Here is a 17,788-nt window from a genome sequence, read left to right on the forward strand (position 1 = left end):
ACTCTCTAGTACATTGTTGAATACTTCCCCCAGGGACACCACGAACAATTTCTGAGACTTTTGAGGAGCAGATAGAAAGCTGTTACATTGACAAATAACAGTTGGAAGGCTACCAGGCTGTAACATGTCCGATTAAAAACATAAAAGGGTAACAAGCTAGTTAAATTAAATGCTGCAACCTAATTAATGAAAAGAAACCTATGCAAATGACTTCTGACCCTAGTTGTAAACCCGAAAGATTGGATTTACACCATGTTATGTTTTACATTATTCTCTGCAAGATGTGTATATGCATATTGGATTCAGAGATGCCCAGGTTTCAAAAAGGAAGGGAAAAACTCTGCAAATGTATCCATTAACCTTTTTCTTTTAGGGTAAAGGTCACATCTTCATTAATATTTATAAGTAGAATTGTTAAACTGGAAAGCAGGGGCTTTTTTTCCCTTAAAGGTCTTTAGAGATGCAAATGGAAACAGAATTGGGCCCACCTGCTTCTGTGCTCGGGGTTAAAGTATGCAAAAGAGCAAAGTGAGGCAGAATTATTATATTTTGTACATCTTCCACGGATTTATGTGTTGTGAAAGAGGAGTTACTGCTTGAGGAGCTACCTTCCATCTTGCGGCTCCCTGCTGAGAGCAGGTGTTTTATGTACACTAGGCTGACAATTGCTGTCTCTCTGAAGCATTAACGTGCTGCTGATAACCAGCTGTCGGAGCACATTGATTGGACCTTGTTGGCAATTGGAACAGGGTGGCTGACAGTTTGAAACTCTTTAAAACTGAGTTTGGACCATGCAGAAATGTTGTGGTCAGCCAGGAGCAGGATGTGTGGGTCACCCAGGAGTCTTCTCCAACATGCTGAGTTATTCCGTTTGCTTGCTTTATGACCCTCTGATAGAGGCAAAGCACCGAAATGTCTTCAACTTGCACTGAAGGCAACTTTCTGGAAACTGTGTCGGCTGAGTTTGGGCTTGCACTCACACTATTACTCACACTGGTTACATTAAGAATGTAACTCTCCTAGTTAATAACATAGTTAGATGTTTGCAACATTTTGTTCATAGATGGTCATTTGCTCGGTCGGATTTTAGGCTGGGTGATGTGCCTGGTTTTTATTTTTTGTTTGCATTTTAGTAATGAAGCCTGTGTGCTTTCCTTGCCCTAGGTACTGCCTTCTGAAAGGCAGGAGGGTGGCAGTGCCTGCCCTAATGACCGCCGGCTGTGGAAAGCTGCCAGTGCTCCCATGGCAGTGGGGAGGGAAGGAGGTGGCCTGCAGGGCAGGTGGAGGCTGAGGGCATCCAGAGAGCAGCAGGGAGCAGACATGTGGCTGGGCCTTGGGAGAGTGCAAAGGAAAAGATTTTTTTTCTGGGAATCTGGCAGAAATGTGTGGAATTTGTCATAACATAAGAAATAGCTGAAAAGCTGCTGAATTTGAGAGCAAGATCAGAGGGAAGAACCGTCCTTGTAAGGACACGGCAGTTAGGGTAATTTGTTTTCAAATACTGTAGTTTGACTGAGGTGGCAGACCTCATTAGTTTAAAAGGCAATGTTATCCTCTTTTGTTTTATTATAATCTGGTATTTAGAGATTATGGATTTGGGGATCCCCTGAGCTGAGTTCTTGCTGCGTGATGAGCGTGAGGGAGGAAGGGACCAGAGTTATGCTCTGCTTTGGTTACAGCTCTGCTGGGGGCTCTCTGGTCACTCTGGCAGCTCCAGGCTTCTGCATACCCACAATGATCCCTGAGCCAGCTCAGAGCCCTAGGTTAGCCTTAAAAAATTGTCAGCACCCATTCACAAAGTCTTCAGATGTAAATGCTTTGTGGACTGCGGATGGTCCACTGGTGCATGGGGGAAACTAACCTTTGGTCAAGGGTTGTGGGTGATGAGCCCTTCAGAGTGTAACTGTGGATTGAGTTCCTTGCTAGAGTTACAGTGACAATGTGAGTACAAGGTGACTTGGTTATGGAGTGGTGATATGTAAAGAAACGATTCTTTTCTTTTGTCAGGTTACTTTTCTGTCAGACTAGTTCATTGGGTTGACATGCCTCATTGCACCTGAACGGCTAAATCTGATGCAAAGGATGAAGCAGGAATAAGCAGGCGGGAGAGCGAGGCCATCTCTTTGAGGAGTGGTTACACTAGACTGCATCCCTTACTGCGAGACCAACCTCTGCTTTTTGTGAGGGAATAAAATCCAATTTCTCCCATTATTTAGCCACTTCTTGCAGATACCTACCTTTAGTAGAGATGTCTTGGTTCTTGTAGTTGTTTGCGTCTAAATGTGTATGAGGACATACACGTGTATGTGTGTTGGGGTTTTTGTTTTTTGTGGTTTTGGTTTTTTTTTTTTTAGAGGTAGCAGCTAAGGAGTTGTGACTTCACCTTACTTCAAATGATAGACTCTTTTCTGTCCTGCTGACTGTGCTAGCTCTGAAGCCTGCTAATACAGAGTACTATTTTTAGGTGCAGTGTTGTACTACCTACTTGGTTTGCTATGGGTAGGGGAGAGACCAGGTCATCTTGAGATAGTAGGCAGGTAGCAGCTGCAGTGAAGATAGATTTTTAGACATACGAAATGGAAACAAAAATGCTTAAGGTCAATACTTACAACACATGGCATGAAAATGAGTAGCTGCTTCGTACCAGCTCTGACTCAAGCTGTCTTTTAGCTGGCAGGCAGAAGTTGGGGTTACTTTTTTTCTTTGTATGATCAAAGAAGAAAGTAAATTTGTATTTGGATGACCTTTGCCTAGTTGCAGGTACACAAATGCATATTTTGAGCATCATAAATGTTTAATGCCTTGCAGCTTGCATGCCCAGCTGCCATGTAGAAGATTTGTAGAACAGAAGACAAAACGTTTATTAGAGAAAATGTGAGTGTGTGGGGTTTTATTGCTAAAAGTTTCAAGCTAGGCTAATGTAACATGATTCCTGTTGTCCTCAGAGTGGTCTGAATGGAAAAATAAACTTGTTTAATTGGCTGGATTTAGTTCCTTTTGTTTGAAATGAAAGGATACACGTTTGAAAGAATCCTGTTGAGGTGTCCAACAGCACAGTGAAGCTGAACTTTAAGGCTTTTTACTTGAGAGATTTGAAAGAATTTAGTATTAAGTTTTGGCTTATTTTGGATTTGCTTGTATAGGAAGAATACTTTGCTTGTAGAGGAGGAATACTTTTGGAGTGCAGTAGGTGTTGATAGACTCTTTGTGCAACATATGGGATTCAGCTTTTGCATTTTCTTTTATAGAAAGTTAATCTGATTTTTCAGCAAGATACCTTCATTGTCACAGATGAACCTTCTTCTATTCATGACACCTCCTGTGATACCTGATGTCAGTCTGATTTTGTTCGTAAGCTTTGATGATATTGGTACGTAATCTCTGCTGCAGTAGTAAGTCTTTAATGCCACATAAGTGAAGATTTGGCATGTATGGTTTTGCTGTGCAGCCTCTCAATCTGTCCATATTTCAACTAGCTGTAGAAAGTAGCTTTGTATGGTTTGTAAGTACGCATACGTAGCAGAGGACTAGATCTGTACACTTGAGCATGTAAGAGCATTTCTTCCAACTCCAGTGTCTGGAGTGATGCGTGATGCTGCAGAGCTTGGGATCTTACCCTGTCGCTTTATAGTAACTAGGGTACAAGAACAGTGCCTGTGGAAGCGACTGAAATATTTGCCTTGACAGCTGTAACTTGTTCTAGTTTTGCATCCGTACGGAACCATGGTGACAACTGCAAGGTGAGTGTTTACTTTTGTTCGAAGCCAGATGCCTCTCTTGTTTCAGAGGCACTGCTTTTGCTCTGTATGGCTTCATTGATGGTGGCGATGGTCTTGGGCATGTGCCTGCCAGCTTATCTGCAGCATAGTGTAGCCAGTGCATGCTCTTGGCCTGACTCGCTTTCCAGCGGGGAGTGTTAGAACAAGATCTCAGTTTCTTTTATGTTGCTGTCCAGGCTGAGTCACTTGGCAGCACAGCCAAAATAAAAATGTGCTGCGTGTACCACTGTGCACACAGACTCGATCAGTGGTAAGGAACAGGGAAAGGCCAAAAGTGTAATGATCTGTGATTCATTGCTGAATCTCTGTAGATTGAAAATCCTGAAATCTGCGTGATAATGGATGCAGATTTGTTGGCTGTTTGTCTCTGAATACATCAAGAAATGTTTCTGCAAAGATGCTAAAGCACAGTCTTGCCTGAAGCCATTTTTATCATTAAACATCATTAAATGTTCTGATCTTCTGCTTGGCACGATGCTATTGTGAAATGGAAAAAGTTATGTGCACAAACATGTCCAAATAGCCAAATGTATGCAGAAGCTTCCTGAACTTCTAGCTGATGACATCAAATGAGCTGGTCTCCGAACTTTCCTTGAATTTGCTTTGGTATAAAAAAAATAAGAAATTGAGCCTTGACCAGACTGACAGAACTTTCCAGAAGCTTCTGTTCAGTAACAGCCTGATTCTTTTTATGGCAGTGATTTTTTGTCCAGCAGTTGAGAGACCTGACATCATAGTGTTGCTGCAGTGTCTGCAAGGTGAACGGTGCTTGCATCCTTGAACTCCTGTGGTTCTGTGACCTTCTCCCCCACAATGTTAAGCAGATGCACAAGTGTTTTGACTAGATGGCAACCCCAAGTTTGTACATACTCACAGGGATGCCATCTGTGCCTGCTGCCTTGCCCTGGGACATCTGTTCAGTAGCTCTAAGAGCATCTGCTGTAAGTGCTGGTGCTGCTCCTTGAAAGAGGCTGTGGGGCTTCATTTGGCACTTGATCAGCAATGACGGAAGTTGTAAAATCAGAATGATAACTCTGCTTTATTTATGTTTGAACATGATACAGGGGAAGATTTCCAGAATTGAATGCAAAAAGTAGTTTTGCTTTAGTCCTTAGAGCTCTTATCAGAGCATTTAATCAGGATTGTGCTTACCAGATGGTGCCCTGTCTTCATTGTGGGATATTTTAAGGTCTTGTGATAAGTGTTAGCATTGTAAAGATCAGAATAAAAAGTGCTGTATATGCTAAGGATATTCAGAAGGACATATATCCCAGAGCTCTTCTTGGGGTCGTGTCTCATTTGAAGTCTCTGAGCCACATCCACGCCCCCCCCCGCCCCGCTTTGGCCACTTCCACAACCTGACAGCAGTAAAATCTTTGAATGGAACATGGTGGTGTTTGTCACAGATTAAGATCACTGCTGTGGCAGATACGATGAATAGATGAATATGTTTCTTTAATGCAGATGGTGGATTAAGCCAACTCACCTTATAGAAATACTTTGCTTTTTCTGCTTCAGGTGTCTTACGTGCTCTTATTTAATGTTGATAATGACTTTTCCAGTTTTTTTGGTCATTACATCCACAGCAGCCGTTTCCAACTTACCATATTGTTTTAGACACCTTTTTCTCCTGATTTGGAAGTGAAATGAGGGATCAAATGCACAGTTAAATATTCACTATGGTTGTGACTTAAAAAAAAAAGCATTGAACATGACTGAGTCGGGCTTTATCCTCTCATAACAATATTTGTGTGTGAGGTACATTGGAGTTGCAAAAGTTGTCAGAAAGAATTGTAAAGCCTCTTTAGTTGATTGTGGAATAATATTGTCCTTCTGTAAAGCACATTGCATGATCTTAAAATATCCCGAGTTTTTTGATGACTATAAAATTAATCTGAATTTAGCAACATGTGTTTCCTTTTTTTTTTTTCCCTCTTATGCATTGGGATTTGAATGAAAGACTGTGGAAAGACCTATAAAAAGAATTTGAATTCTATAAATGTATAAAAGAAGCCAGCAGTAGCCAGTAGTATTGCTGTTCCATAAACAGAGAGCTTGCTTAATACACATGTTCTGAGAATTTCATCTGTCAAAATGCATGTTACTTTTGACCATACATTTTAAACATGTCTGTTTAAAAAAAAAAAAAAAAAAAGAAAAATCCTCATCGAGAAATAACAAATAAAACGAGAAACCATCATTTGGTGGTAACAAGTTGACAAGTAGATTACTGTCTCGCATCTCTCTTGCTTGGAAAAGGTCTTGAGGAGGGTAGTGTGGGCTAACTATAGCGGGAAGTTGACACGCAGCTATCTTAGACCCATTCCAGTCAGGCTTCACGCAGATGTGATGCAGAGGCAGAACTAGTTGTGATACTCAGGGATCTCCCTTGGGCTTTTGATATGGATCTCATGGCAACATTGAAAGTTCACGCTTGCCTGCTGATGATACGTTTATTCAGGCAGTCGCAGATGCTGCAGTCCTTTCAGGAACCCTGACTTGTTCTGTTCCTCTGTTTTCTTCTTCCTTGCAAAATACTGGGAAGTACCTATAAAAAGACACACCTGTCAGAGATTAATTCGTTGTCTTGCCTCTTGTATGGTAGCTTCTGTTAATTTCCCCCTGTTGTTTACCTGTTTGGTTTATAGTAGATAAAAACTTGTGCAATGGCATTTCAAGTCAAAAATGAGATAGATATTAAAAAAAAAATAAATCCATGTATTTTCTGGCTTTACTAATTATTTTCTCACAGGCTGATGATTTCTTACCTAAGCTTATGTTTTTCCACTTATTTGTCTTCTGTTCCTCAATTTGCAGATTAGAACTTGAACACAGAGCAGGTCCATTTCTTTCCAGGAGTGAATGGCCTTTATGTCATTGCTTTTGAAGAGGCTTTCCTCTAGAGTGGTGGGAGGAGGAGAGAAAAGATGTTTGCTATTGAGAAAGCTGTTTGCACATGAATTATATTCTGGTAGAGAAAAGACAATGACATCTTTGGAATTGTGAGCATGGTGAAGTGTGTGTGTGTAGTCGAGATCTCGATGTGAATTTGTGCATCTTCAAACAAACAAAAAAAAATCAATGCAAGAGTGTTGGTTTACATTGCCTTGCATTTTTTAAGTACTTGAGATAGATATATGTCGGGCTAGTCCAGCCAGTTTCCACTGTTGGGATTTTGTTGACTGTTGCTTACTGTTGTTTGTCCGAGTGTTCCTGCTTCTGATTTGCACTTGTTGAAGGGTGGTGAAAAATAGGTGCAGCATTTGTCTGTTGTCATCCTCCTTTCCTGTCACTGAAGAGGTAAAACGTGGTGTTTTATGCAGTCCTGTGGCACTTAGCAGTGCATTAGGTGTACATATGTAAAAATGTTAGCACTGGCTATTACAGTAAATTTTAAATAGTCACTTCTGTATTATATAAATTAGTCAGGAGATTGACCACAAACTCGGTGCCTAAGCAACAAGCTGGTTTTAGTCCTGAAGTGACTATTGACGCTAAAGCTTGTCAGATGAGAAGCTACGTTGCTTTGCGATTCCCTATGCTGTTCAAATAATAGAGCAGAGATGCGATTAAGTACAGTTTCTGACTGACCTTTCCAGGGCTGGACTGTTGCCTTTTTATTAACAAACAAAACATTGTGTAGTAAGCGATTAGCTCTGTGGCCATAAGAGATTAGGAAGAATGACTGCAGGAAGCGATGTGCTTCCTGCAACAGGAGCGTGTCATGCTCTCAGGTGCTTAAGCTTCTATGATCAACCAAATATATATATATTTACACAACTATTTTGTGAGTGAGAGAGAGATACTAGAATGTTATGTAGCTCTCCCTTATTTTTTTTTTAAGTTTTCTGCCTCATTGCTCTTTATCTGAACAAGAGAGAAAGTAAGTCTCTTTAATGACTTCCTTTTGTGCTTTGACAGCAGATGGCAATTAATCAACATTTAACTTTGTAGGTATGACTTCATTGATAGTACTTGTTCTAGTGCTTTTCTGGCTTGGAAACACCAGCAGCAGTATCTTCTGTATATTGACTGTGCTGTTACTGAGCATCAAAATGAAATAATACAAAAATCCTCTCCAGATTTCTTATGAATGTAATTATTTAGGTATTTATAGGGGTGGGTGGGTGGTAGTAGTTAATCAACATTCTGCTCTACTGTTTAGAAAACTCCTGTTTCTCTGCCCTTCTTGTGCCTTTATGTGCATGAAACAGGCCAGTTGCTTCACGCCACCACCCTTTCTTATTTTTTCTGCTCTGTACTGCATGTATTTTAGTTGTACCTATGCCTGCCGTGTTTTCATTCAGTTTTGGTTTTGCCTTTATCTGTTTGTGTTTTTTACTTTGCCACTTGAGTCTTTGTTTCAGGTGACCTGATAATGCTCATCTGTTGCGTGAAAAATGTAATGGCAAGGCATTGGCAGGATGGAGGAGGGCTTGAGTTTCTCTTTTGGTCAAGATTTATTGTCTTGGTGTTCCCCTTCCCAGTTGCGATCTTTAGCACATGTTCCCAGCTAGTGTTTTATCTCATAAGTTCTTCCCAAAGAACTCTGTTTCTCAGTTATGTTCTAAAAAGCCTCCTCTTCACTGGTAAGAGCTATTCTTGATGAAGTGCGCACACCTCATGTAACGCTTGTGCACACTGGCTGTTAAGATCTGTGTACAGCCAAGCGGTAGAAAAGGCTTGTGCAAAAATGAAAATCGGCACCTGGCTATTTATTATTCTGTGTTATGTTTATTTTTTGGAAGTGGATTTCATTACTGTAAATGTTTAATTTTTTTTTTAACCCCAAACTAGCACCCATCTTTCAACTGCCATGTTAAATAGCTGTTGTCCAGTAGGAAAAAGATGGCGCTGTGGAGGTAGATCGGGATAGAGACTAGCTGGACGAGCTAACATCTGCCTTTAGTTGTAGAATTATTTCCACTATAAAAGGAGGTCTGCATCTCCTCCTTTCTATATGCAGGACTTCATTTTCGCAGGAAAAAGAGCGCCTTGATTTGATATGCTGTAAATACTCTGTGTGATCTGAGGTCCAAGAGAAGGCTTCACTGTTTACACTTCAATGTCCTACCACCTGGAAGGGCTAAATTCACCCTAGAAAAAGAACTGGCTCCCCCCAACTGGCAAGAAGCCAGTTAATAGCCGTACTTTGTTAGCTCTGCTATGACCGTGGCAACTGAAGGTTTTGATCGTTTGGTTGTTTATGCCAGGTCTTGAGACACCTCATCCAGCCAGGAAGTTTTGTTCCCTTGTAAAGCTGTAACAATGAAAGTCAGAAAATGAGTTAAGCACAATTGCGTGTAGGGGAGTCCTAAAAGTAAACAGTTTTTTTAAAGAAGTGGATTTGCAAATAGTAAATACAAATTTAATGATTACCTGGTGGTTTCTTACCTTAATGGCTTTTTGTTTATTCGTTGGTAATGATGTGTACAGTTCTTTATTTTTGCATTTCCTACAAATCCTGCATTCGTACAAAACATTTTGATGAAAAGAATAAGGATCATTTTCTTGTAGTTGAACCTGTTCTGTGGGTAAAAAGAGGACCTCAATTTGAACGTGAGCTTTTTTTGCATAATTGGTATTGCTATTTTTGTAATGCACTGAATGTATAGACTTGTTTCTCTACCTCTTTTAAAAACTGAACTAGTAGCTAATCCGTGCTGTGTAACCTCTTTAGATTGTGACCTTCCATGTGGTGTTTGCTTCTGTGTCTGTGAATTTAAGAAGAAAGTGACAGAAGCAATGAATAAACCAAAAAATGGAACTGATTCTTCTTCATGTTTTGAATACAGCTATTTTGAACTGGAGAGCAGTGGCCTACGGGATGAGATTAGATATCACTACAGGTTTAACGGGAAGTCAAGAACAGAGGTGTTCCCGTACCGTCTGGCAGATGGACAGTGGCATAAGATTGCCGTGTCACTTAGTGCATCCCACCTTCTGCTCCATGTAGACTGCAACAGGTAAGAAAATACATTCAGTAATTTATGTTTCTTTAAAAAATGCTCTCTACTTACACACAGGAATAAAATTGCAAAAGGAGAAATTTTTTTTAAATATATAATTTAAAAACCACAGTAAACTGCCCTGGGATAAGAAAAGGAAAACAAAGCATTAACATGAAACAATTCATTGTGATTATGAACAAATGTGGAAAAGGTTGATTGCTGACTGGGGAGTATTAAATGCATCTCTGTAGTTTAGGCACTAGCTGATGTTACGTTTGACTGTGATTGCATTTAAGTGTGATAGATTGGTGTGCGGTCTGTTCTGCTGTGAACTGCTTCACTCAGCATACCTGAAAACTTGAAGAATAGATAGATGTGTCAGAGGCATTTTAATTTTATTTCACATAATCAAGCAGTGCACTTCTTACTGATTTTTTTTCACCCGCTGCCCCACTTGGAAACTTCTGAGAAACCTGGAAGCTTCTTTTTGCATGTCTGAAACTGGTGCTTTTTATTTTTTGAAGGGTGTTCTGTCTGTCATTGCACTTTTCTTCCTTTAAAAGTTGTGAAGGCTGCAAGATGGCAGATTGTCAGGATTTCAAGGAATAAAAAGCAGCAAACCTAGAATCTCTCTTTCCTAGAATCTCTCTTCCCTTGGGACTTGATTTCACAATGTATTGAAGACTTGGGCTTTTGCTAACTTAGTGGTTAACGAGGAAACTCGGAAAACTTGAAATTGGGACCTTCAAAATAGGCTTTAGGAATGAGGAAAATGAACCATTGCTTCCGTGTCTTCTTGCACCCAAATTAGTATAAAAATATCCTTTGCCTTTGGTAGAGAGGATCAGCATATGCGTTTTGGAATTGTGGCACTTATATAGATAGGGTGATGGTAGCAGATACTTTTTTCTAAAGTCTTCATTTTGTTCAGGTGGGCAGAATAAAGTTAATTGAGTATTGTAGGAGTATAATGCAGTTATTGGAACATTTGAAAAAGTTTACATTTCAACCAAAGTAATTATGAGATACTGTTTTGAGAAGAAGGTTACAATCATTTTTTGCAATGGCATTAACTACTGACAGTAAAAATCTAATCTGAAGGAGGGTTGCTTATTGAATCCTTTTATTGGGACCTTAGAAGCAATTAAATGCTTAGAGCAATTTTAATTTAATTGAGGCATGAAATCTATAATTTGTAAAGATGGTCTTCATTTCAGTTGTCTGATGGTCTGATTTATTTATCTTACCATTATTTGTTTACCTGTTATATTATTTCTTTGCTTACAACAGTATACTTTTTTGTTTGTTTATTGACATACTGGGTTTTTGGACAGGTTCTTCATTATCTGCTATGATGTCTTTTTTTTTTTTTTTTAATGAACCGCAAATGTGTGTTAGGAGGACCCTTTTTAGCAGATTGTTTTGCTGGCTGCCTTCTTGCACACAATGTGAAAGGAAGACAACACAAAGCACCTGCCTGGTGCACAAGTCTATCCAGGGACAAGAGAGCTGCACAGAGGCATGGTTGTGACCTGATTTTCTTTACAGCAACAGGCAGGAATAGATAAAGACAATTATGGAATGAGCTGTGCTGTCATATGAGGTGATAAATGTGTATGGCCGTCTCTGTCAGGTAGCCCTAAACAGGGCTGATACATCTAAGAGTGTCCCTTAAGGTGGTGCATCTCAAGGCTGCTCCCGGCATAAATCCATCCTAAATGCCTCTATTTGGCTGTGTATTTGTGGTATTTTATGACAACTCCTGTGGAAAAGTAATGGGAATAGTTCTGAAAGCATGACTTGAGGGCAGATCATAGTAGAAGTTTAAATGAAGGAAAAAAAAAAAAGAAAAAAGGAAGCCTTTAAGTTCCTGACTCAGCTGTAGCATCTCTGTTCAGTTAATTAGAGAATTTTGTGAATGTTGTTACAGTTTCCTTTAGTATATCTTAACCCCCTACATCTTTGCACTCAAAAGAGGAGTCAACATCTTGTTCATCTTTGCGCTAGCATTTCCCGATGACACTACAATAAATGACAAAAGATGTGAAAATGAAGAACAAACCAATGAGGGCTACTTCTGAGCACTACTAAAAATCTGAAGCCTTCCTCATGTTAGTGTTAGGAAAGCTGCAGCTGAAGGTATGCACAGAATCCAGTGTTAAGAGCTGTAGACTTTACATGTAAATGTCACTAGTTTAGGCTAGCGTGGTGTCAGTGGCTCTCAGCAGAGTTCAGGATGCCTAACGAGAAGCGATGCTTCTGCAGACTTAATTGAACAAGTCACAGGGAAAGAGAGAATATGACTGCGGCCAGTAGATTCACCTGTCCCATGTCCTGCAGAGATGCGGAGTCATCAGAACAAGGATTTAGCTTGAAGAGTACCAAGAGTTAAAGAAGTTCTGTGCTTTTTACCTATTGCTGTTTCCCCTGTAAAAAATTAAAAACAAAGCAAAAAGGAAAAAAAAAGACCAACAAAATTAATCCCTTGGATTTCTGCTGGATTTCTTTAAGAGCGTTGCAACATTGCTTCCTTACAGATATGCATGAATTTGAATACATGCATTACTCCTTTCGTTTAGGTCTATGGTAATATGTTATACATTTGGAAGGCTGTTCTGAGTGAGTGATTTGTGAATGCAGTGTTATTAAAGTTAACCTGTATCTGAGAGTGCATTGAAAGTTTTGCATTGGGAAAAATATCCAGCTACAACCTAATTTTGCTACGGGATTTTTATTGATACCCAAAGCTAGTCCCTGGCCTCCAAAAACTGCAGTAGATCAGAAAGCATTGGAGATGAAACTTTTAATCTGAATCTACTTTTATTCTTCCCAGCCTTATCACCCACATCAGTCTGATTTGTAGAATTGCTTTGACATTTGGTACTTGATTGTCTTGGAATCAAATCCAAAAGTTGACTTTGTTTTTCAGACCTGGATAGGTTGGGGAAAAGTACTTGAGAACCAGTAAAAGCCTTTAGTGCTTTTAAGAGTCATCTTTAAAACAGTGTAATTGCCTCTGTTCTAATGAGATGTAATATGGTGGGGGAGGCACACGTATCAAAGGAAGCTTATTTGCCCAAGTACAGGTCCTTTTGAAATCAGCTCCTGCTGCATCTTACTTGCTCCTTTTGGTGCTCCTTCGAGAACAAGGAGTGAGAATTGTAGCCGAGTTGGATGCTAGAGCTTGGAGCTGCTGACATAGGAAGATACATTAGAGTCCAGACTAAAAACCTATTGAATGTCACTGGACTCTTCTCACTGACTTGGAGAGCCTTGGTGCTGGGCCTAGGCAGTAACCTCTAGCCAGGAGGTTAAGTCTTGGCCAACTTGCATAGTAAGCAGCAGGTGTACTTGCGAACATGCTTTTAACAGTCTAGTAAGGTTCCGAAAGCTTAGAAAAATGAAAAGACTACCTTAATTATGAATGTACAACTGATGCACAAGTAACACCTGTGCTGACAGTAAAGTGGAAATTAAGTATGCTGCTCTTAATTTCGTTGTATCTCCAATGCTGAGTCCACTAGCGGCGAACAAATCTTGTTTCAAAGTATTGGTTATGTGTACAATCTGTGCTCCCCTACTCTAGGGAAAAGGGGGTTGTCAGGGGCTTTCTGGTGAGTGTTTAGATTGAGCTAGAGGAACTGTGTCATTGTCAGAGGGTTCTTAAATAACCTATGGCACTAAAGGGTTATTATATAATGAAATAAACTCTGCCATGCACCTTCCCAGATTTGGTCTCTTAGGGGAACAGAGGTGAAGGATCTTGCTGATCATACCTGCATTGATTGTCAGGAGATTTGCAGCCCCAGGGGACTGTCATGGTCCTACGAGAGCTGGCGTTTGTCTTGGCTTTACTGGGAATTAGTTTCAGCTGTAGAGTCTGTAATGTTGCCCGTGGTACCTGACTGTCCACTGCGATGCTTGCCCCCTACAAGAGTAACAACACAGAAAAATGTTACATTTAATAGTGTTAAGGGAAGAGTGAGGGAATAGCACGGAGCCTACAATTTAAGAGGTGGCAGGTATTGTATCAAAATGTATTGATTGACAATGTATTTAAGAAATATAAATTCCAAATTGTTAGCAGTGTGTCTAATTAATCTGGGGAGGTAAGCTTGAAGGCCGCTTGCTTTATATTGTTTAATTTCTCATCAACCATATTGCTACAAAGGTACTCATCTGTTCAGACAGTATCAGTATTCCTTTACTTGAACTCTGTCTGCAGGCGTAAAAGGGAGAAAGGCACTTTGCTGCAAAAATTAATGCTTTCCAGTGAAAGTATGTGCTGGAGTGCCTTTTACTGTGAATACAGCCTGTGGTTTTGATGGATACTTTCAGCTGTTTGATGGAGGGGTTTGGTAAGACCATAAGAGAATAGATTATAAAACTGGAGCAGGCTAGGATGTAGTTTTCAACTGAAAAAAACATGTTGTCTGCTTCTTTTATGTTTCTCCTGATAGAACAGAGCATTAGGGAATAAAAAATGCATGAGCAGTGTGAACTTTTTAATTGGAAAAATAAATAAATTAAAGCAGCATAATCCAAATATGGGAATCCAAGACCTCTGAGTTCTTATAAATAAGGTATTCTGGCTGCCAACCTGAGGCTTTCAACTGATCTAAACAAAGTCCTATGACTTTAATTAAAATGTAATAAATATAAAGAAGGTGAAGGGATGTATTTAAAAGAGGGATTCACTGCTTTACTTAGTGTACAACGCTTTCTCTTGAGAGAGAAGATGGCATGGTGGCAGTGTTATGCAGCTAGGTAACTTACTCTCAACATTCAAATGTGATTTTGTGACCCAGATTGCTTCTCTGCTCTTTGAGCTGTAGCAGAAGCTGTCGGAGAAATGGTTACTTGGGTAGAGTGTTACAATTGTGCATTAGAGGTGCACCCAACTTGAGAACTGTGGTATTGTGCATTGGAAATTAATTTTCACCTACCGATTGTCCCTTTTGTTTGACAGAAAGGCTATAAACTTTTTAGCATAAGAGAGATCTCCAGCTGCCATATCACATTAGCTGCTGTCAGGCCTGTATCATTACAGTTATTGTAGTTGAGCTGTAAGGAAATGTTCAGGATGCAGTCAGCATTACTTGAGAAAAGATATTTTTTTTTTTTCAAAGCAGTTTTTTAATAGCCAGGGTTTTTCATGGAAAGGCTAACACATCAGCAGAATGGTAGTATGGGTGTGACCGAAGACTGAATGATGGTATGTCCTAACCCATCCCTTTGTGATGAAAATTTGTTCTTTTCATCCAGGTGAATCAGTTGAACTTTTTTTGTATGTGACATTGATAGAATTGGAGAAGGCTGTGAGTATTCATGAAAGTGTTGCAAAACTACTGTAAAAAACAAATGATAACAATCTGTACCTGTGCCTGGCTGTCTTGCATACTTTGACCACCCCTAGAAGGCGGCAACCACTTATAGTCAGGACAAGTACCTGGGGTGCTGTGCTGCAGCTGAGGTGCCTCACATAGCTCCTACTCAGAGCGGAGCAGGCATCTGCTTTGGTTTCTTTCAGGAGCTGATCGAGGTACTGCTGATGTCAGTTACTGAAGAGTAGAATTAATCCTCCGGAGATTAGGTTAAGGGTCTTGAATGGGAGCTTGTGGCACTCTCCTGAGTTTTAGGGACCTGTGGAGCCAGAGTTTGGTAGCTGCAAAGCCCAACTACTACCGAATATAGACTTAACAGTGGTTTTCCTTTTTTTCTTATTTAAAACCAGGGACTTGCGGTGCTTTCTCATGAATTGAAAATGTTGATAGACAGGTTGATGACTTCAACAGGGCAGGAATAATGTGTTATGCTTTACCATTGGCATCTTGCATTCATTGTATTTGTATGCTATGGGTGTGTCAGAGGATGGATAATGGTAGAGGAAATAATCTTAAATCAAGACCGGCAAGCCTCAGATGATTTAGGCATTTCCCAAAGTGTGTGAATAGGTGTATTATCCCATTCTCAAATACTTTTTGCATTGGTCCAATATACATTTAGTTGTTTTGGTTTCTTTTTTTTTTTTAATGTCAGAGCAATAAACCTTAAATTGGGGTGATTTACTTACAAAAGCAGTCTCTGAAAATTTAGCCTGCATAGTTTGAAATGTATCTGAATATTTGTTTCTACAGACTTTTTTCAGGGGAAATCTCCTATTACTTGCTTCTATTTTCTTTTCATTTGTTGGAGTGCTCATGGGGGTCATATGGACAGAGAGGTGATCATAGTAATTTTAGAATCAACCAGATAGAGCGAATATTTTGGGTTTTTTCCTTTCAGATTATAAAAACAATTATCTTGCTCCAGCCAGAGAGATTAACTGAGATCCAAAACATAAATGAACTCGTCCGTTTGAAGTGGTTAGCTAAACTCTGGAGTTTAGAACTGGGAGTCACATAGGGTAATACGGGAGCTGAATTGAAAAATGGTAGTATAATTTCAGTTAAATACTTTTATAAAAGCATTGGACCTGTGCCAAAGAGCAGATGAGAATTCCTCTGAACTGTTCAGAGGCTGACTTGACATCTGAGTCTCCATATAGCAAATAGTACAGAGTCTTTCCAAATGTTCTGAAACCTCCTGAGTGCTGTGGGGCATAAGAGGGCAACTGAACAAATAGGGCTGGGACTGCTGAAGTCTGTGAAACCAGCCCAGAATTTTCTGAAGTGGTTTAGTACTTGGGGAGTCTTTCTTAGACAATTTAGGATGGCAATAATTCCCAAAAGGTAATTCTTTTTGGAAATCTGATCTTGTCAAAATCCTCAAGTTGACTGTAAGGAGACTACTTGACTGCATTTATTTACTACCCGAAACCTGACAGTCCCTGTCATTGTGCCACGTGGTGACAGAGTAAACTGACAACACTCTTAATGGCAGACAGCCGTGTAGGAGCAGTCACGGTTGTTCCTTGGGTGTGGGGTGCTCAGAGGTGGAAGGTGTCAAGGCTTGGAAACACTGTGAGCATGGCTGTCATGGCTCTGGGCGGTGGCACGGATCTTTCCGCAGCAGCGGTGTAGTGTCCTCTCTCACTTCACGTGTCATGCAAAGCCACTTGGCCTATTTGCAGCCTTACCTATGGGTGGGAGAGCTCTGTCCAGGCCTTCATTACGTTTGGATGGTCCTGCAGCGCGTGAGGGGGTCAAGTGGGCTCAGTACTGAGTGTGGGCACAACTGAGTTTCTGGTTCTGTGCCGCGGGTGAGAGCTGCTTTGCAAATGTGCTAATGAGAGAATGGCAAAGGCGGTCCAGTCTCATGCTTCGGACAGTAAGGTATTTCTGGGAGTTGAGGAAGTACTCCATTTCTACACAGGTAAGTGTTTAGGGAGCTGGTTGTTGTTGGGTTTCTTTTGGTGTGTGTTTTTTTTTCTTTAAATAAAACATCAGATATTGGCCACTGCTTCTAGTTTAAATATTTCAGTGATATGAAGAACCATTGTTGTGATCTGTATTACCAATGAAATGATACATCGAAGGAGCAGTAAGGTGGAAGATGCTAATTTGATCCTCAGCATAGAAGTAAGGTAACATGCAATTTCCAGTCCTATAAGTTGTTTTCATATCTGAGACCAGTCAGTAATGAAAGAATCGGCAGAAGCTGCGTTACTTAACTGAGCTGCAATTTTAGTGGCATTCCCTTTAGCATGTCAAAAGTGAAAGCAAATAATTAGCACTGTGTCGACTAACGCAACTAGAAGGACTTCCTCCACCCTAGCTGAACCGTTCAGTGTCACGCCAGCCACTTACTTTAAACTCAACTGAAAGATGTGCCGTGCAGTATCCCTGGGGTGAAATCCCAGCCCCAGTGAAGTCTGCAGTGAAAACTCTCATTGACTTCGGCTGAGCCATGCTTTCACCTCCCTAGCATGTCAGATGTTGTGAGAAATGAGCTCCAAACCCGAGTGCTGTCCCTGGAGAGTGCTTTTCTGTCTGTGAACCTGACAGTTTCCATCAAAACTTAATTTTAGAACCAATATAATAGCTTGTTCTATGTTTACTGTATGTTTCATACACCTCCGCAGTCATGGCCAATTAGGTATTATGGAGAGAGTGCAAT

General features: G+C 40.3%; 1 protein-coding gene across 1 annotated transcript in view; it reads left to right on the forward strand.

Moving 5' to 3' along the window:
* NELL1 (neural EGFL like 1) overlaps positions 1-17,788 on the forward strand; it is a 299,127-nt gene that overhangs the window by 32,516 nt on the left and 248,823 nt on the right. The window contains exon 4 of the mRNA XM_059825833.1: positions 9,575-9,745. Coding sequence (XP_059681816.1) covers positions 9,575-9,745 — 171 coding nt within the window. The remainder of the gene's footprint in view (positions 1-9,574; positions 9,746-17,788) is intronic.

Source organism: Gavia stellata, chromosome 17 (assembly GCF_030936135.1).
Source record: "Gavia stellata isolate bGavSte3 chromosome 17, bGavSte3.hap2, whole genome shotgun sequence".
NCBI classification, from domain to species: domain Eukaryota; kingdom Metazoa; phylum Chordata; class Aves; order Gaviiformes; family Gaviidae; genus Gavia; species Gavia stellata.